Here is a 20,692-nt window from a genome sequence, read left to right on the forward strand (position 1 = left end):
TGTCTCATTTTCAAAAAATGAGAGATAAGAGAGAGTAGAGATAAGAGTGAGTATTTATGATGGGACCCACCAATAAGGTGTGTTTCCCTATATTTTTCCTTTACAAACTAAACGAAAAAATAAAAAAAATTTATCCTTTCTCTTCCCTCTTTTCTCCCTTCTCTTCCCTCCTTTCTTTTCCCACCAAACGTAGTATAAGTGAAAGGAAAATAAAGAGGATAAAAGGGAAAGAAAACACTTCATTTGTATATGTCTGGAAATGGGAAGGAAAGGAAAAAACTAAAGAAGAAGTAATCCATTGTTTGACTTGCAAAGGAAAAAGAAAAAAGAAAAGAAAAGAAAATTTTATTATTTTTACTTTTATAACCACATAAATTAGGGAGAGAGATATAAATTAAGGAGAAAAGTGAAAATTCAACTGGTGAGAGGTCAAAAAGGTGGGCTCCACTTTTTATTTGAGTTTTCCTACTTTTCCATTGGCCGGATTGCAATCTGTGGACTCAGTGGATTTGTTTTCTATATATTTCGGGTACCCTTTTTTTACTGTTGTTTAAGGCTTTGAGCAGTTTTTACTATTTAATAACGTTATATACATTTTCACACGTTATTAAAACAAAAAAAATTGATATATTTACAATATTTTTATAACAAATTTTAAGTGATAAGTTATTATTAATTATTATTGTTAGGGTAAAAAAGTAATCTTAATGTTAGGTTCAAATTTGAACTAATAATAGCTAACCATCTATAATTTGTTGTAAAAATATTGTGAATATAACGTCACTCTTAAAACAACATTACCAAATAAGTCATTTTTTCTCTATCATCTAAACACAAGAAATTCCTTCCATTCCCCTGTTTTCCCTTCCATTCCTTCCACTTCGCCCCTCTTCACAAACGCAGTGTAAAATAAAACTTACCAAAACGACGGAGTCTAACCCAACCCAACCCAATCATTAGACCCACCGTCAATTTATTTCACCTCCCTTCTCTTCCAATCTCAGTCCAACCAATAAATAAAAATAAATTATATATAAAAACAAAAAAAACGACTTACCCCGTCTTTCTCCACAGAGCCATGGCCGAATTGGCCGTTTCTCTCTTGCCCATCCCTCCCAAACCCCCTTTCTCTCTCTAATAAAAATCCCTTTCATATTCGAATCTCACTTCCATCGTCTTTTAACTCTCTCTCTCTCTCAAATCACATACATACACAGTCACATGTATGTATATTCATCTTCACGCATATATACACATCACCTCATTACGATGTCGTATTCCTCTCAATAGAAACCAACCCTAATTCGCACCTCGAATTCGATTCTCCAATGGCGATCGTCACCGGTGATCGCTACCAAGAAAAGCTGGTGAAGTTCGTTGAAAGCGAAGTCGGTCCGTTACTCGATGGCACCGTGGTCCTCAAAGTGAACCCCACGGGCTTGCACTACGTGCAGTCACGGCTCGAGGCGCTGAGAGAGCTCGAAGGCTTGCTCGCCGGAGCGCCGGTAGACTATCTCCGCGCCTACGTGTCGGACCTCGGCGACCACCGCTCGCTCGAGCAGCTCCGGAGGATTTTAAGGCTGCTGCCGTCGTTGAAGGTGGTTTCGGTGTTGCCTCCGCCTTCGCGAGATCCCATGCCGCTCTCGTTGTTGCCGTTTGGGAGGCTCAGGGTTTTGGAGCTCAGAGGATGCGATTTGTCCAGCTCAGCGGCTAGAGGATTGTTGGAGCTTCGGCACACCTTGGAGAAGATCATTTGCCACAATTCTACTGTGAGTCTGTGTTTTTCAGCTCTTTGTAGAAATGCATTTTCAGTTTTGAGTGTGGTTGTGGGAAGAAATTTATGTGAATTAAGTGATTTTTTTTTCTTCTTCTGTTTCTTTCTAATAGTGAATTCAATATCTCTGTTTTTTGAATTCAACATTTTCTTTGATTTATACAGTTCCATTTTCAATTTTCACTATTGAGTGTGTCTCTGGAATGAAATTAATGTAAATTGAATGGATTTGATTTGATTTTTAATTTTATTGTTCTAGTGTTCTCCATTTTGGTTTCTGTAAGGGAAAGAAAATTGAGATTCTGGAAATTTTTGCAGTTTCTACTTTTCCTAAATTTTGTAAGGAACGGTTACTGTTTTTGTTCTTGAATTCAATGCCAGTTTGAATTTACTATTAGAAGTTAGAACAATGGTTAAGTGATTAAATTCATTGTTTCATAACCACATAAGCTTTTGGAACAATCATTGTTTTATACATTTTTAATGGAAATCTCCGTTTCTGAATTTATCATTTTCTTTTTGGACTTTTGTTTGGTATGGAAGAAATTGAATGATGTGATTTGGAATGATATTTAGGTTGCTCTATGGCATGTTTTTGCGAGTAGAATTGTTGGGATAAATTAAATGGATTTTTATTTTATTTTTCTCTTCTTGTATTTTCCTTATTGGTTCCTGTAAGGGGAAAAAAAATTGAGATTCAGGAAATTTTTTTGCAATTTTTTCTTTTCCTATTTTTATTTGGAGTGGTTATACTTCCAGTTTTGTATGTTTAGAATGGAAATCTCTGTTTTTGAATTGAAAATGTTCTTTTTGGTGTTTGGCTTTGTATGGAAATTGATTTGGAACAATTTTTAGGATGCTCTACGGCATGTCTTCGCGAGTAGAATTGCTGAGATAAAGGACTCTCCTCAATGGAACCGGTTGTCATTTGTTTCTTGTGCGTGTAATGGCTTGGTTCTCATGGATGAGTCTTTGCAACTTCTTCCTGTTGTGGAAACACTTGATCTTAGTCGCAACAAGTTTGCAAAAGTGGATAATCTTCGCAAGTGTGCCAAATTGAAGCACTTGGATCTTGGTTTTAATCACCTAAGATCAATTTCATACTTCACTGAGGTACTTCCTTAAAGTAGTTGACTCATGTTAAAATAGAGTAGTCTGAAAGTACATTATTTTGATTCTTTCTTCAAAATGCTGTCCATAAATTAGGGAGCTTTCGTGCACGCATATGTATAACTGTATATATTGCACAGTTTTTACAAGATAAGGAATGTTTTGCCAAGAAGCTCTAGCTCAAATGGCTTTATCCCACCATAAGAAACTGGAGGGCAAGCTTTAGCTCATATGAATGTCATCTTGAGCATTTAATTTTCAGTATTGGTGCTGCAAATAGTTTTTCCATTTGCAAACCTTTTTGGCTGAATGCATTCAGAAGTCTTACTGATTATTTAATTTGAGTGAACAGAAAAGAAAAGGCTAATACAGTGGAAAAATCATTAAGAATTCTGTGGATGAGATATTGAAGGAAGGGTAAAACTTAGGTACAGTTCCTTAGGTTCAGTATATTTGGCTCCCCAATTAAATTCAAACACATAGCTCTACTGAATTAAATTCTCATTTGAAAAGAAAACATTGTTGCCAAGAGCCTTGTAGCTCAATTGGTTAGCACTGTAGAAACATCAAGGTTCAAATCTCCCCTCCCCCAATTATCAAATTATCAAAAAAGGAAACACTGTTAGTGCTTTATTAGTCAGTGCAACCATGTATTTGAGTTTAATTGGGATCCTAATGTTTTGCACCTAAAAAACTGTATGTAAGTTTTGCCCTTGAAGGCTTGTTCTGATTATTAGACCTTCAGAAAGAACCTTAATTAGTGGAAAATAAACCAGATTTGTATAGCCAATATAATCTGGAAATTCTGTCATAGCCAATGTAAGTCTGTATGCTCCAACCCTCTCACCAGGAAAGTGGACAGCATTAAAATCTCCTGCCACACACCAAGGAACTTCCCATATATTCATCCCTTCTTTCAATTCCACCAACAGATTTGTTCTTTTTCTTATGATCTGGGCTATACAAACCAGAAAGCACCCAGTCAAAGCCATCTTCCACACTCCTGAATAAGATAAGGAATAAGCTCCAACTGTGTAATGTAGTTTTTCCACAACCCTCTTATTCCACATCAACATCACATCACCCCAAGGTTGGAAATTGTTTTACTTATCTGAAATTCTAAATTTATACAAAAACATATTTATTTTTGGCTTGGAAAAAGTGCTGATATAAATTGAATGTTGAGCAGCATGCTTTAAAGACTGAGTGCCAAATAGATTTTAATTCGCTATAAATTTTTAATTTAGTAATTAGCTTTGAATGCATACTCTGATGTTGTTGGGCTATGCAGGTATCATGTCATATTGTTAAACTTGTTTTGAGGAACAATGCTCTAACTTCATTGCATGGGATTGAGAATTTGAAGTCACTTGAAGGACTTGATGTTTCCTACAATATAATTTCTAGTTTTTCAGACATAGAGTTCCTAACAGACCTTCCATCTCTACGAAGCTTATGGTTGGAAGGAAATCCATTGTGCTGTGCCCGATGGTATAGAGCACAAGTATTCAGCTTTTTCATGTATCCAGAAAAAGTAAGTGATTTAATATATATTTACTCTTTGGGACTTTATGTTATGTAGTTATGATTAATTATGTTTGTTGGGACTACTACATAATAAGTTTTTTTTTTTTTTTTGGCTTGCAATTTTACGCCCCAGCTAAACTTACAGTTTCTTTCCCTCTTCTGTCGGATGCTGTTTAGTTGAAGTTAGATGACAAGAATATTAGCACCAGAGAGTTCTGGAAACGGCAAATTATTGTTGCCAGCAGGCAAAAGCGACCTGCCAGCTTTGGATTTTATTCTCCTGCAAAAGTTGATGCTAAAGAAGAGGGGAGTATTAACCCAAAAAGGGTATGTGGTTTTGAAGTTAATATGAAGCTATACCTATATAAAATAATAATAAAAAAGTTAATATGGAGCTATGTAAATCAATTACATGCAAGACCCAATGAGATTTGGGTGATTACTTTTTACCCTAGTTAAAAAATTTAGTGTGATGCTTGGCCATATTCTCCTGCCACACGGTAGTTCATGATTTAAAGTGCATTTTCCCTAGACCTTAATTGTTAGCAATTAGCATGTTTCCCTTTCTTTTTCCTAAATAATATTATTATGATGATGGCTATTGTTGGCACTCTGTGTTACTAAGTTACTTATGTTTTCTCTTTACTAGTTTTAATGTGGTGTTATTTTTTACAGAGAAAGGTATCTCGTCTTGCTTCTATTGGGAGCGAAGAAGAGAGCACAGGTGTATTTTCTGACCAAGAGTCTGTATCATGTGACATTGACATTCAAAGCAGGGCAGATACTGTCATCTCTGAAGATGAAGCTGAAATAGTTGATTTGATGAATAGAGTTGAAATCATGAAGAAAGAGCGCTCTGTTCTTTGGTTGCGTGAGTTTAAGGAGTGGATGGATCATGCTTCTGANTCTTGCCATCCAGAATCATGCTGAGTGATATTTTTCTCTATAGAAAAGCAAAATGACAAATGCCCCATCTTCTCTAGCTTAGCAGGTACACGAAGTAAATCTTTAGTAGGCCCACTGTTGGAAAGTTTCTGAGCAAGACCGCCAACAACAAATTTAATCGCAATTTCATTTCGGTCTTCACTTTCAATAATTTCAGGATCATCATCCATTTCACTTTCATCACTTTGTTGGTCACTTTCCTCATTAACTCCATCACTCTCTTGGTCACTTTCCCATTAACTTCATCTTTTGCTTCTACACTTTCTATCTCATTGTCCTTCTCTTCATCTTCTCCTCAATTATTTGCTCAATAACCTTGGATATTAAATCCCTGTCTACCTTCCCTGGTGCTGTCACTTTTAAAACCTTGACCTTCACACCAGGAATCATATCTCTCAAGATGTTCTGGAAACCAGACAGACCTTCAGCTAGATCAGAACTATCATCCCTATCATCACCATCTTCAGGATCTTCAGTATTCACAACAATTAGATCACTTTTGTCTTCAGTTGAGTCTAACGGATTCAAATTTCCAGTGGCATCCAATGCTTTAGAGCGAACTGTTGGAGAATCTTGAAAAACTCCTCTCCGATTTAAGAACACAGCCTGAAAATGACATGATGTGCAAAGATAACATACAAAACATGATGATATGGCACACAATAAACATAGAATCCAAAACATCACAAGTGAAACAGTGGGCAAACTCATGCATGCCTATAAGTATATAAGGATGCAAGTATATCCAATATTGCAAAATCTCAAATTATAGATGCATAATAGAAATCCTCAAAGAAACAAGCACCCTAATGTGTGCCATTTATCAATTGAAATTGTGAAAATATGAAACATGTGAGAGATGATAAACTCCATAAGGATAAAAATTTTAAGGATGAAACAAATCCAAGATTGCCTGAGAAAAGAGCACCAATATAACGCGACACCTTAGTTGTTTTTCACTTTTTGAAAACGTCACTTTATTAAGGCTGAGTTTTCAACGTAAAACACTTGGATATAGTTTTTTTCATTTTAGGGTATTTGTACAACCAAAATTACTAGTAAAAAAAACCATGGTCAATAGAAAACTATACCAAAGAGGAAAAGAACAATTTAATGCAAAAGGTGTAAATCAATTTCTAGATCAAGCTTGTGGCCCTTCCCAACTCCCCAACTCCCTCAACCAATCACCCCCCCCCTCAAAAATTCCTCCCCCAACCCAAAAAACAATAACCCTCTATGCCACCTTCACCACCTCTCCCTCCCCTAGATCCTCCATGCTGCCACCACATTCCACAACCACCACTGCCTACTGAATTTTGTATGTTTTGTTGGTTTTAACAAATATATATATATATATATATATATAGAGAGAGAGAGAGAGAGAGAGAGAGAGAGAGAGGTTTTTGGTGCAACCAAACACTACAAAATTATTTTCAAGGTCTGGACCAAACCCAAAAAAAAAAACACCATGTTCCCTCAAAATATTTGCCATTGATGACATTTTCTAGGAAAATTTTTTTATCGAAACAAGAAAGGGTGTAAATGTTTAAAGCACGAGAAAGAGAATAAAAAGATAAAATGTAATACCTATCATAAAAAGAAAACCACAAAGTAAGCTTCTCGACTACATTTAACAAGGACATCCATTGACTTGTGCCAAAACCACTAAAGGAGGCTCCTTCAATTAAAATCTAGGTTAGGAAATGCAGTACTTTCTAGAGCATTAAAGAAACAACTCTCCATCATAAACAACAATGAATCTAGGTGCGAAAATTCATGCTTGGAAATGAAACATTGGTTACCAGTGATGAATGACAAGCCTGTGAGACTCACCAAATACTTCAGCAACAAAGCTGTTTCCAACAACAAATAACAATATAACTCCAAATATGCATGTTCATACTACTAAATGATTTATAAATTGTGAATCACTTAAGTACTTTGCAATTCACCACCTCATGCAAATTTCCATTCCTTTTTTTTTTTTTTTTTGGTTAAGGTACACACACACCCAATAGATCATAAACCCACAATGTCATCCTCCACCTATAACTTATAAGGGGAGGAGGTGCCAATTGAACTTGAGCTCATTGGCAAGAAAATTTACATTCCTTGCTGAATCAATTATTATACCAGAAATAGCAGAATTTTTCTCATGCATGACATATGCTAAAGCTTGTAGTGTTCATGTTATCTGTTATCATACATATCCATCAAATACAGCTTTATTTCCACTCTAAGAGCATTCACAGCAGTGTAGATAAAAGTATAAAAAAAACCTTAGCCAAAAAAAAAAGTTGTGAAAGTCCCTGAAGCCACATGCATCGGCCTCAATATTTAGGCCCAAATAGCTAACAAATGAACAATGTTTCAATACATTTGTTGAGCCCTGTTCATCAACAAACTAAATTTCACCCAATTTTAAATTCATCTCTCTCTTCCTCACTGACACAGTGACACTCTCCCCTCAAACAGATGAAGCTCTCTCCTTCAAATCAAACCTCCATGGCCAATCAAGCTCCTCCTTGAACAAATCTCCATCCTGTGCAATTCATAGATGGTTCCGTTTACAGATTCGGGTCAGCGGCTGGGTTGTGGTTGATTTGGGTTGCTTGTTGTGGCGTTTTTTGGGTTGATTTTTGCGGTTCTCTCTCTCATGCATAGATCTATGGCGACCTGGGTTTGAGAACTCTATTCATCAATGGTGGTGGATGGGCAATGGTCTAGGTTTACTGATTTTGTTGGTGGATGGGTTCATTGTGATTTACTGATTTTGTTGTGAAGATTTACTGAATTTGTTGATTTGGTGGATGGGTTTACCGATTTTGTTGATTTGGTGGATGAGCTTGACGTTGAATTCTGAAAGAAAAAGAGCTTCAACTCATGAATCGACCTTTCATCCTCTTTTCAAAATATGTGTATTCCCATCCCTCCATATGACCCATATAAGACAATTGGGGATCATACCCCAAAGCACCTTAGTTTTGGGTCTGAGAAACTTTTGTGAAATTTCTTTTGATGCTTTCCAAAGATAACATCGAACTACAATTTGCAACAAACCACCTAGGTATGTTAAGGATATTTTAGGGCTACCTCAGATTAGTCAGATATCTTTTCTTTTCATTAGTATGGGAGGGATACGTAGTTTTTTCATTGAATCAAAGCTTTTTCAGTTGGTGGTGGAGGAAGGAGGGAATTTCTTTGCGTTAAGAATCTTTGAACGGGGCAAATACTTCATGAAATCAGTGTTTATGGGCAAAAGCGTGGCATTATGGTTGATGAAAAATATAGAACACACGGTGATTGGGGTAAATCCTAAACAATTTTTCACGCTTAGGGAAGGTGATTCTGCCTACACCTTGCAACGAGGATCAAACTCTTTTGGTCAGTTCTTGCTAGTGTCTGAACTCAAAGTTGGTGGGCTCCGGAGGTCTGTCATAATCCCTGAAGGGAAAGAAAAACATGGTTGGAAGGTGTTTGGACTAGAATTGAGGAAGATGTTAGAACCCAATCAATATGCTCTTGGTCATTCAGGCCATGCAAACTTTATCCCTCAGAAACAAAAGAATAATTCCACGGTTCATCCATCTCAGTCTTTTGTCCAGACAGTGAAGGGTCAAGTGCAGGCTAAAGGTGGCATTCAACCGATCCATAAAACCAAGGATGTAGGACAGAATATTATGGAAGGGGCGATGGGGGAGAATCAGCAGAACAGGACAAATGAAACGACGGCAGTGCCTCTGAAACAATTTCGAAATCAGATTGTGGATGCTCCGGTGGGTCAGCCTGGTACAACAGCCGTGAGGGGAGGCGAAGGGAGAGAGAGGAGCATTAATTTGGGTATTAATTTAGGTGAGAAATTACCGGTGCGTAATAAAACAAGATTTCCATTAAGTTTCAGTTTGAATTCAAATAAAGCTGAAAATAGGAAGGGGCGTGATTTGAGGGATTCACGTTGGTTTGGGAGGGGATTAATTGTGGAGGTGGCTGAGAATGGGAAACGGCGGGTCTCTTGGGATAACTCTAAGGGTGGAAAATCTTCTTTTAAATGGGTGATACGGGCTCCTATTGAACAAAAGGAGGAGGTGGGTATTGGTTTGGGCCCAAGACATTTGGAAGCCCACTGTGTTTCTAATTCAAGCCCGATGAATGCAAGCCCATATCACTTAGAGGCTGGGGAATGTTCCAACACTTTCTTAGACCCAATCCCCTCTACACTTAATCCCGATGGGCTGGAAGAGAATCCCACGGTCTCTCCATCTGGTGTAGTGATGCCGATTGAGTTGTCAAGGAGTGAAGGGAGCTTTTTGAACTCTCAGCTGCATGTGGTTTCGCCGGCGACGGAGAGGCAGTCCGATGCAGATGGAGATTTTTTTGCTCAGTTGTGGAGTGTTTCGCCGGAAGGAGTGTCGGGTTGCACTGAAAATATTCAGCTTATGGTTTTCAGACTCAGCCCTGACCGGAACAGTATTTTGGGCTCCAATAGGCTGTCGGGTGGTTTGATTTTTGAAGGTAAGTGGTCGGTTACTCTTGAATTTGTGCCGCGACTGCTCGGGCCCTCTTTTCCCGATCTTTTTCTGGAATTTTTGCGAGCTAGATCGCTGGGTCTTGGGTTGTCGGGTGAGGAGGCAAATTCCTCCTCTAGTAAGGATCTGTTAAGCCTTTCTAGGGAGGTCATGATTGTGGAGGATGTAGCTGATTTTTCTGTGGGTTTTGGTGAAGCAGAAATGTCGGACTATTTACCTTTGCAGTCTATTGTTCCGAGTTTGTCAACTATTTCAGCGGAGTTGGAGGAGGCCACTGAGGTATTGAGCATTGAGCCTAAGTTAGATATCTCTGGGTGGGTGAAACACAGAATTCCGGGGTTCAGTAAACTGGTTGGGTTATCATCGACTCGACATGAGAAGTTGTGCATTGCTCTCTTACAGAGGCTAGAAACTGTGATGGAGGCAGCCAATGTGTTACACAGGAAAGAATCGAGTAGCAAAAAAGTGGCTAAGTCCAAAAAGAAGGGACGTAGAGAGTTGCAAAACTTGATCTGTTCGGTGAATTATGACAAGCGATAGAGGGTGGTTTTGTGCTGGTGTTAGTAGTTGGGGGATATCTTTGTGTTTATGAAGATAAAAATGATTTCGTGGAATGTTAGGGGTTTAAATGATCCTCGGAAACGACTTGTGGTGAAGAATTTGTTGCGGGAGTGGAAGTGTGATGTTGTTTGTTTACAAGAGACGAAAATTGCTAGTATGAATAGACAGCTGGTTTGTAGCTTATGGGGCTGTCCATATGTGGATTGGGCTGTTTTGGAGGCTGATCGGACTGCTGGTGGTATTTTGCTTATGTGGGATAAAAGGGTTTTGGATAAGGTGGAGGTTATGGTTGGTACTTTCTCAGTTTCGGTAAAGTGGCAAGGGGTGGGGGACGGTTTTATATGGGCATGTTCAGGGGTTTATGGCCCAAATGAGAATATCAAGAGGGGTCACATGTGGGATGAGTTGGTGGGTATTCAGCAGTATTGGAGGATACCGTGGTGTTGTTTTGGAGATTTTAATATTGTTCGTTTTCCTAGTGAGCGTAGGGGTGAGACACGTTTGACCCTGGCTATGGAAAATTTTTCTGAGTTTATTGAGGATCTTAACTTGGTTGATTTGCCTTTGGAAGGAGGTAGCTATACATGGTCAAGTGGGACTGAACAACCAGCAATGTCTAGGATTGATAGAGCTTTGGTCACTCCAGATTGGGAGGACCATTTCCCCGATGTTATTCAAAGGATTTTACCCCGTCCTATCTCAAATCACAGTCCAATTCTTTTGGAGGCAGGGGGAATGGCAAGGGGGAAAAGTCCGTTCAGATTTGAAAATATGTGGTTGAAGACGGAGGGATTTGTGGATAGAGTTCAATCTTGGTGGAATCGGCACTCTTTTGTAGGTACACCTAGTTTCGTGCTTGCAAAAAAATTGAAGGCTCTGAAAGAGGACATTGTGCAATGGAATCGCCGAGAGTTTGGTAATGTAGAGCGTCAAAAGAAACAATTATTGGAGGAGTTGAAAAAATTAGACGCTAAGGAAGGGGACTTTGGTCTCACTGATGGGGAGAAAGGTCATAGGGCAGCTTTGAGGTCCCAGGTGGAGCATCTTCTTTCCTTGGAAGAAATTTCTTGGAGACAAAAATCTAGGATGTTATGTATCAAGGAAGGGGATAATAACACCAAGTTCTTTCACAAAATGGCTAACTCCCATAGAAGGTTTAATCATCTAAGGACCTTGGAGGTGGATGGGGTGGTTTTTGAGGAGGAATCCGAGGTAACTGATGAGGTAGTACAATTTTATAAAAATTTGTACAAGGAGTCTGAGGGGTGGAGGCCTTTTGTGGAGGGTCTGGAATTTGATCATATTGGGGATATGGAGAGGGTTTGGCTTGAAAGGAAGTTTGAGAGAGAGGAGATACTTCAAGTTGTAAGTGACTTGGAAGGGGACAAAGCTCCAGGCCCGGATGGGTTTACTATGGCATTTTATCATCATTGTTGGAGAGTAGTGGAGAAAGACGTCTTAGCGGTCTTTGAAGAGTTTTTTCAACATTGTAAGTTTGAAAAATCCCTTAATGCTACCTTCATTGCATTAATTCCGAAAAAGAATGGTGCCTCCAATATTAGAGATTTCCGACCTATTAGCTTGGTGGGGAGTGTGTATAAAATCTTGGCTAAGGTTTTGGCAAATCGATTGAGAGTGGTTTTAGATAAGTTGATCTCTGAGACTCAGAATAGCTTTGTGGGTGGGAGACAAATTCTTGACTCGATTCTTATTGCGAATGAATGTGTGGATAGCCGAGGGAAGAGTAAGGTTCCTGGAGTCATTTGTAAACTTGATATTGAGAAAGCCTATGATCATGTGAATTGGGAGGCTTTGCTAAATTTGTTACATAGGATGGGCTTTGGAGTGAAGTGGTGTAAGTGGATCCGTACTTGTATATCCACTGTTCAGTTCTCTGTTTTGATTAATGGATCTCCAGCTGGTTTTTTTAGTAGTTCGAGAGGTTTAAGACAAGGGGACCCACTATCTCCTATGCTGTTTTTGATAATGATGGAGGTGTTGAGTAGGATGTTGAGAAGAATGGAGGAAGCTGGCTTGATCCATGGTTTTAAAGTTGAAGGTAGGAGGGGTGGTGGGGAATGTGTTACACATCTACTGTTTGCAGACGATACTATCCTATTTTGTGATGCGGATGTGGAGCAAATTCTTCATATTCGGTTGTTGTTACTTTGTTTTCAGGCGGTAACAGGTTTGAAAGTTAATGTGCATAAGAGTGAAATGGTTCCAATAGGGGAGGTTGAAGATGTGCATGCCCTGGCTGAAATTTTGGGCTGTAGAGTTAGAGAGTTGCCTATGTCTTATCTAGGCATGCCGTTGGGGGCTTCACATAATTCCCCTTCAATTTGGAATCCTATTTTAGAAAAATTTGGGCGGAAATTAGCTGGGTGGAAGAAGCTGTATTTGTCTAAGGGGGGTCGATTGATGCTACTCAAGAGTACGCTATCTAGTCTTCCTACCTATTTTCTATCGTTATTCACAATTCCTACTCATGTGGCTAATAAAATTGAAAAGTTGCAAAGAGACTTTCTATGGGGTGATAGCAAGACTCATCTGGTAGGATGGGATAAAGTTTGTGCGCCTATAGCTAATGGTGGTTTGGGGATAAGGAAACTTACTACTTTTAATAAGGCTTTATTGGGGAAATGGTTGTGGCGGTTTGGGAAGGAAGAGGATAGGTTATGGAGGAGGGTGATAGTTTCAAAATATGGGGAAGAATGGGGGGGATGGACCTCAAAATTAGGTAGGGGAGTTCATGGGTGTGGTTTGTGGAGAGGTATTCGCATGGGTTGGGAAGATTTTAGCAAAAATTGTCAGTTTGTTGTTGGGTTGGGGAATAGAGTGAGGTTTTGGCAGGATGGGTGGTATGGGGATCAACCTTTTCAATTGGCTTTCCCAAGGCTGTATGGTATTGCCATCGATAAGGAGGCATCTGTAGAAGCTTCTTTGTCAAGGCAGGGGGCGGAGGATAGAAGAATTTGGAATGTTCGCTTTATTCGAGAATTTAATGATTGGGAGATGGATGAAGGGCTGCATTTTCTTCGCATATTGGGAGCTAAGATTCCTCCAATGGATGTGGGAGATCGGATGAGATGGAAGTTGAAGCCTAATGGAGATTTTGATATCCGATCATATTATAACAAATTAAGGGGTTCTCCCTCAATTGTCTTTCCTTGGAAAGTTATATGGAAAGCAAAGGCCCCTAGGCGAGTTTCCTTTTTTGTTTGGTGTGTAGCTTGGAATAAGATCCTAACGGGTGATAATATGAGATTGAGGAAATTGGTTTTTGTGGATTGGTGTATTATGTGCCGTCATTGTGGAGAGACGGTAGACCACTTACTTCTTCATTGTGAGATGGCTTATCGGTTATGGAGTTTTGTCTTTATAACTTTTGGCCTATCTTGGGTTGTTCCTAGATCTATACCAGATTTGCTTTTTGGCTGGTGGAATTGGTTGGGGAAGTACTCGTCTCAGATTTGGAATTTAGTTCCGTTGTGCATCCTTTGGTGTATTTGGAAGGAACGGAATCGGCGGACTTTTGAGGATTTGGATAGTTCCAGTGATCAGATGCTTGCTTCTTTTAGTGGGACTCTTTTTGATTGGTCTCGGGCATGGGGACTCACGACTAGTGATTCTCTCCCTTCTTTCCTTAGCTCTCTTTCTCTTTGTAATTAATCTGTTCATTGGTTTTCTTTTTATGCTTTTTCTTTGTTTTCTCCTCTTTGTATTTTCTAGGTTTGCTCTATGATCTTCATGCATAGAGTAGCCTTTCGTATATATAACATTCTTACTTATCAAAAAAAAAAAAGAATTCTGTATTCAATGGCCTGGGTTTTCTAAGGCAGGGATGCTTGGTGGTGTGTGTGCAGTGGTCTCAGATGTGGCTGTGAAATGGGATGGGGAAGAATGAATAAATAATATTTTGTTAGAGTAAAGAAATAAATATTGAGACTGATGTAGGTGTATGTTTGTTAAAATAGTAAAAGTTGAGTTTTTGGGACTAGTTTAGCTAAAATTGTGCAGAGGTTGATGTGAATGCTCTAAGACCAAACCAAAATGAAATCTCAGTTCCTTTCTCTCTTTTTTTAAATTGGTGACTCACATCAAAAGACTTGAACCAAAAGCCTCACCTACCACCCCATAATTATTGGGGTGTGAATTCCATTTGACTCAAAGGCTAATGGAATGACCCCTCAAATCCATTCACCTACAACTCTCTCTCTCTCTCTCTCTCTCTCTCTCTCTCTCTCTCTCACAACTTCCAGGCACATGGGATAGTCACAAAAAGGTCTTTAGTGAGTATTTTACAGAGAACTCAGTAAGCAGTACAAATTCAAAAGCACCCATAAAGGGATCTACATCAAATTCTTTGCAAGTAGAAAAGATGATTCAATCAGCAAAGTATACAACAACCTCAAGTGGCTAGAGAAAACAAACCTGCTCTTTGTATTCACCTCTCTTATTTACTCTAAGGAATACTTCAAACAATGGAACACCAGCTGTAGCCGTAGCAAGTTGCCTGGAAAGGGGGGGAAAAGAGAAACAAGATTGAACAATCAGCAAAAGCAGCACACCATGTAGCAGGATCTGATTGAAAAAATTTTAATCAATGTACCAAAAGTGCTTTAAATTATAAGCAAATATGAAAAGGTACCCAAGATAACCAAAACAGTGTTGACTAAATACATAACTAAACCTTCCTGATAAGATATCTTCCAGATAGGATAGCATACAGCAGTTAAAATAAATATTCATACTAAACCCAGTGAATTTTGGCTAGAAGACCAATGAAACAGCTGTAGCCAAGGGCTTGCGGCTTATTGACATTCCAAGAGAAAAAACCAGAAATCCCTAATTTGCCTAATCAGGGCTAGACATGAACATAGGTAGGGGTGAACAGACCCAATCCGCCTCCAACCCACCACATCAGTTTCGCACTGTGCCGACCACTACAGAGAGATTCTGATGACGACCAGGGCTGCAGACGGAAGTAAGCCTCTCAAGTCCAGATCTAAACCTCTGGTATCTCTCTTCCGTCTCTCCCTCTCTCTCTTGTACATAGTGATCGAAGCAACTGACCACTGTACCAACAATAACCACCACCGATGTAGCCGGAATTTCAATCCAGTGGCACGGCGGCGGTTCACATTTTCCGAACCACCCAAAAACCTTCCCCCACACCGGCTGCACCAAACCGCATTCACCCCTACATGTAGGAGCTGCTTTTTTAAACATTCCCACCCCTCCCCCTAGGCTCTTTTAATTGACAACAGGTAAAGCTGTTAAAATCTGCTTTTTCCTCAATATTATCAGCTCTAATTGAATTTTTTGTAATTTACATGTTCTGCTTCTATTTTTTCAGTCACAAAAGTCTTACAAGCAAGATTTTCTAAAACTGACTGCTCTCAACCCCAAAAAGGTTATCAGCCATGGGTGGAACAGTTCAATCTTCTGTTCTGACCAGACTGTATATGCAATAAAAAATTAAGAATATAAAAATTATTGAAATTTTAATGTTTGAATCACGCCTTTTTTTTTTTTTTAAACTACCCTCAATTTTTCTCTCTTGTACAAACGTTTAAGACTGTAACAGCATTTCTTCATTTTCAAGGGCAATACAATTCAACTCACAGAAAATTTGAACACAGATTTCCGACTGCAATCTAACTATTAGGGATCTATGGGAGCATTCCTGTACCCCAGATATATTCAAACATTAACAAGGAAAACCCATCAACTCATGAACAACTATCCCTAAACAAACCCATTTTCGACAAAGAATAATTAAAACAATGGAAAGCAATAAACAAGGAAACCCCAACAAACAAAAGGCACAAATGCATTTTTAATTCCAACAGAAAACAACTCCAATATCAAAGCTCCAGTCTTGGTTAAGACTTAAGAGTCTGACTAAAGCTTGATGTTGATTGTTAAGAAGTGTAGTTTCACGAAGAACATGATATCCAAATGAAACTTTTCATTAATCAAGAAGACCTCACCGAGGACTATAACTTCTTGCCACATATCTTCCATGCTCTGGTGTTATCCGAATAATTAAACCAAGAGGATCATTAATATCTTTTGAAATGCCAGCCCACCATCCCACCTGGAAAATGGAATCAAAAAACAAACTACATAAGACCAGGAAACAAATAATATGGACATAATTAATTAGCTGCTCATGCAATTTCCTTAAAAAGAAGAGGACTCATCTACAAACTGGTTTGTTTTTCTAAGTAAAAGGATCTCATTGATAAAATAGAAATAGAGAAGTATAGCCCAAGTAAACGGGTATTATACATCAGGACACTGTAATTGAGATGAGTGGCAAGGAAAATCATCTAAAGTACTTGTCCATAAAAGCTACGAGATCTACAGAAAATCATGGCCAGTCAACTTGTTTCGAGCTCATTATTGTTCCAAGGAACTGAGACTTCAACTGGATTACCGAACATTCTTTGCCTTTGAAACTATGCATATTCCTTTCTCTCCATATAGTCTACATCAAACACAAAGGATAGCCCCCAAAATTTCTGACTCTGCCTTTTTCCCAAATAAACCTTTCCAACAAGTCGATAAATCTGGCACCATTTTTTGAAACAACACATTCCGAATAAGCACAAATACCCCCACTTTCTCCAATTATCTGTTGTTAAAAATTTTCCCTTTGCTGCTGTCCATACAAAGAATCCAACACAAGGTGAAGCTCTAACACACAAAATAGGTCTCCAATCCTCATATTATCCTATACTCCAGACCCTGGTGCACCTGACCAGCATACAGATCCTCCAAGAAAGAATCCATGGACTCTAGCCCCCCATCTTGAACTGTCCAAATAGAAGGGCTCCATTAAGTATGCATTTGACACATCCAAATATCAGCCATCATTGCCTCTATGTTTCTCGCAATTTTACAGGGCTCTAGGTTATCATCCCCACGCCAACAATCATACTGAAAACAAATCCTAGTATCTGCCCCCTGCCTCAAAATGTATCTAACTTTCAAAATTAACCCAACCTTGGAATATATTTTTCCATAAGCTCACACTGAATAATGCTTAAACGGAGTCTTGCCCAAAAATTATCTTTCAGATTTACAAATTACAATTACTACCGCTTTCCTTCTACTGACAATCAAATTTTCTGGTATTCGTTGTCACTCCAAGACTGTCCTTGATACTTCTTTCCTCAACTCTGAAATCTGTTTGAAGTTTAGTCATGCATCTTCCCCTCCGTAGGCATTGCCATATTAGCTTGTGTTGTTTGTTGAGTAATATGTTGACCCTTGTAAACTTTGTTTCTAGCTGTCATAGTCATTGGTTGGACAAAAAAAGAGTATGAATTCTCTAAATTCTAGTAATTTCCTCACCACCATGCTGAAACCTCTCCAACCACTTCCTAAATAGCCTTCCAGGATGATGACCATCCCCTTTTGAGCACTACCTCCGTACTTGGTTAGAGTCTAATTTTGTCCAAACATGATGGTGCATCACGGCGCCATGAAGACTTTTATGAAGTCCTTGGACAAGTCTGCATGAATGAGCTCAACCAACATGGCCAAGAGCTACCTTGCACTATCTCATCCCATGAATACAAAACATAGAAAATGTTTCCCTCTCATTGATCCTTAGAGTGAAAACATTACCTCCTTCCTCCATTGCAACCTAAAATGTTTTGGATTCAATGTGAAAAAGTTAAGAGCCACCCATGATTCCACCTTGCATCTCTCTTTTCCAAATTATAATCAATTTATATATAAAATTTTGACACTCACTTCTACTTGAGACAAACTCTTGGCATCTGCTTCTAGAGACAATTGTTGGGAAAAATCTCTTATGTTCACTTGTAAAGCATATTTTTCTATTAGGAATTCAAAATGTTTTCCATTTATTGAATCCATAAACCATTTATTCGTAAAAATAATATAAAGAAATTTTTTTTTCCTTTTTTCATTCATTGCACATTGAACCAGCACTAGAATCACTTATCAATCTACCTTTTACACTTGCACCCAAAAAAAAAAAATTGCAACAATGACAAATATGCACAGTATGATTCCAATTTTTAATTAAAGTAACTCACCAATCCAGCACCAGCATTATCCCTTATATATGCCGCATCTTGGAATCGCTCTTCCACTACAGCTTTCTGAAACAAAGACAATGACACACACACACACACACACACACACACAAAAGTTAAAAGGAAGAAAGACAAGCCAAAAAATGCTTTCTAATGATGTTTTTCATACATTGAGATGAGCAATGACTCTGCCAACGGTGTCATTAGTAGCTGCAGCTGCAATGGCCACTTTGAGCCTCGCAGCATCTTCATAATCCTCTGTAAAAACAGCACGACCTAACTGTGACTGTTCACACAAAAACCTAGTTAGTAGGGGTAAAAGAAAGACTAAAATACACTTCTTCTTTTTGATAAGTAAGAAAATTTATTAATCAACTAGATATACAATAAGAACACAAAATTAAGCATGAAAAGTACAACAATCAAGTAAACCAGATAAAGTAGAAAATGAAGACACCCAAAGCATTTATCCACTCAAATAGAGTATTGAAGAATAAAATCTTCAATTGTGCACCTATCATTCACCCTTCAACAATCCAAGCATTCCTCTCCCGGCAAATAATCCACCTGAGGCAATGGGGAATCCTGCTCCATATTGTCACATTGCTGACCCTACTACACTTCCCTAGTCAACTAGCCAAGACTAAAGTAAATTTTGAGACCTTAAAGTTTGGAGTTGTTTTCATTTTGATCCCTTTCGTTCCAAAACCTTCATTACGACTTTGATTTCGTTTTCATATTAATCCTAAAGTCCATTTTCTAACCGTCCATAACCATCAAAACAATAAAATCCCAACATTCTCTAGTCACCTTTGGACCCACCCCTGCTTCTCCCTTTTTTTTTTTTTTAATAAAATGGAACCTCACCAAGGTAGGGCCCTTTCTCCCCGCCTTAGGGAATAAACCACAGATACACGACCCCACTCACCAAAACGGTGTATCAATAATACTTTCTACACGACCCCACCGGCCAGAACAGTTTTATCAGAATACATTCTAACATATTTAGAGCTAATATTTCATGAAATAGTTAAAAATAATGCGCACTTAATTGTCAAATTATATGGAAAAACAGAATTAAAATTTAAAAAAAAAAAATAGAAAACGTAAAGAAACCAAAAATGAAAAACCACTGTACCTTCAAGATAGAGACGAGTCGCTCTTGAGAGTCGATTTCGTCGAAATACTTTCGCCAGCGATCCCAATTCCAGTCTTCTTCTTCTTCGCGTCGTTTCTCTTCGTCGTCGTCGGCGGCGGCGGCGGCGGCAATTCCGACGTCTCTGAGAAGATCGTTCGGGCGAGGATTGAAGAAAGAATCGAAGCTCTTGATTGCGCTCTTGAGGAGCGAGTCCCACCGCCAGTTATCGGATGAAGATGAAGATGTGGAGTCGTGGTGGCAGCGGCAGAGGGCAGAGTCGGAAAGCCGAGAAAGGAAAGGTGGGGAAGAGGAGGAAGGGTAGTTTGGTCTTTTGAGATAAGGGTGGGAAGGGATTTTGGTGTTTGGGAAGGAAAGGTTGTGAGATGATGATATGGAAGCCATACATAAAATTAATTTTGATAATACAGAGACAGAGAAGAAAGCTCTATCAAGACACAGTGAGTGAGTGAGTTAGAGTTTTTTTTTGTGTGCGTTTGGTTTTTATGGGTTTTTAGTGGTCGTGATGAGAGAAAGTGAAAACCAGGTTCTGTGGTGACACAAATCCGACAACTAAGTGAGACAAAGAAAGAGACAAAGAGCAGTATTTGATTATTTTGATGGATAGCTTTTTTTATTTTTACGTAAGGGAAAAAAAAGTGAAGGGTAGGCCAAGTTGGGGATAAGGTTTGAATTTTCAGTTCATGTATCCTGAATTTTCCAGTTCAACCCAAGATAGTATTTTTTAGTTTTTACTCCCTAACATAATTCTGGTTTGAACTCACAACTCCCGACTTACACGTGGATAATGAATCACTAGATTACCTCTCCCTAGATTGGGATAATACGCTCATTTGGATCTTTTAATTTGGCCAATTTTATAATGTACAAATCTTTAACCGGATATTTAACCCCAAAAAAAAAAAAATCTTTAACCGGATATGTCAGAAGATATCCAATGGCAAATACCGCAACTGTTTGGGGAATAAGAGCTGGGCCAAAATGGCCCTTTACCATCAATTTTTGAAATATTTGG

At 38.7% G+C, this 20,692-nt stretch overlaps 2 protein-coding genes across 2 annotated transcripts; one reads left to right on the forward strand and one right to left on the reverse strand.

The window, feature by feature from the left end:
* The first annotated feature begins 922 nt into the window (after positions 1–922).
* Positions 923–5,341, forward strand: LOC136071486 (uncharacterized). Its single transcript, XM_065782844.1, has 5 exons — positions 923–1,769; positions 2,630–2,887; positions 4,176–4,418; positions 4,589–4,738; positions 5,087–5,341. Exons 1-5 carry the CDS (start codon positions 1,329–1,331, stop codon positions 5,339–5,341), a joined length of 1,347 nt encoding a protein of 448 aa, XP_065638916.1. The 5' UTR covers positions 923–1,328.
* Positions 5,342–5,656: 315 nt separating this feature from the next.
* LOC111990478 (protein EXECUTER 1, chloroplastic) lies at positions 5,657–20,425 on the reverse strand (the record flags this gene model as incomplete). Its single annotated transcript, XM_065782816.1, is given in 6 exon segments — positions 5,657–5,962; positions 14,878–14,959; positions 16,440–16,546; positions 18,522–18,587; positions 18,691–18,807; positions 19,660–20,425. Coding segments are annotated over 6 exon segments (1,080 nt in total), but the record flags the coding sequence as incomplete, so codon positions are not given.
* Positions 20,426–20,692: the final 267 nt, after the last annotated feature.

Source organism: Quercus suber, unplaced genomic scaffold (assembly GCF_002906115.3).
Source record: "Quercus suber isolate HL8 unplaced genomic scaffold, Cork oak 2.0 scaffold_317, whole genome shotgun sequence".
NCBI lineage: Eukaryota > Viridiplantae > Streptophyta > Magnoliopsida > Fagales > Fagaceae > Quercus > Quercus suber.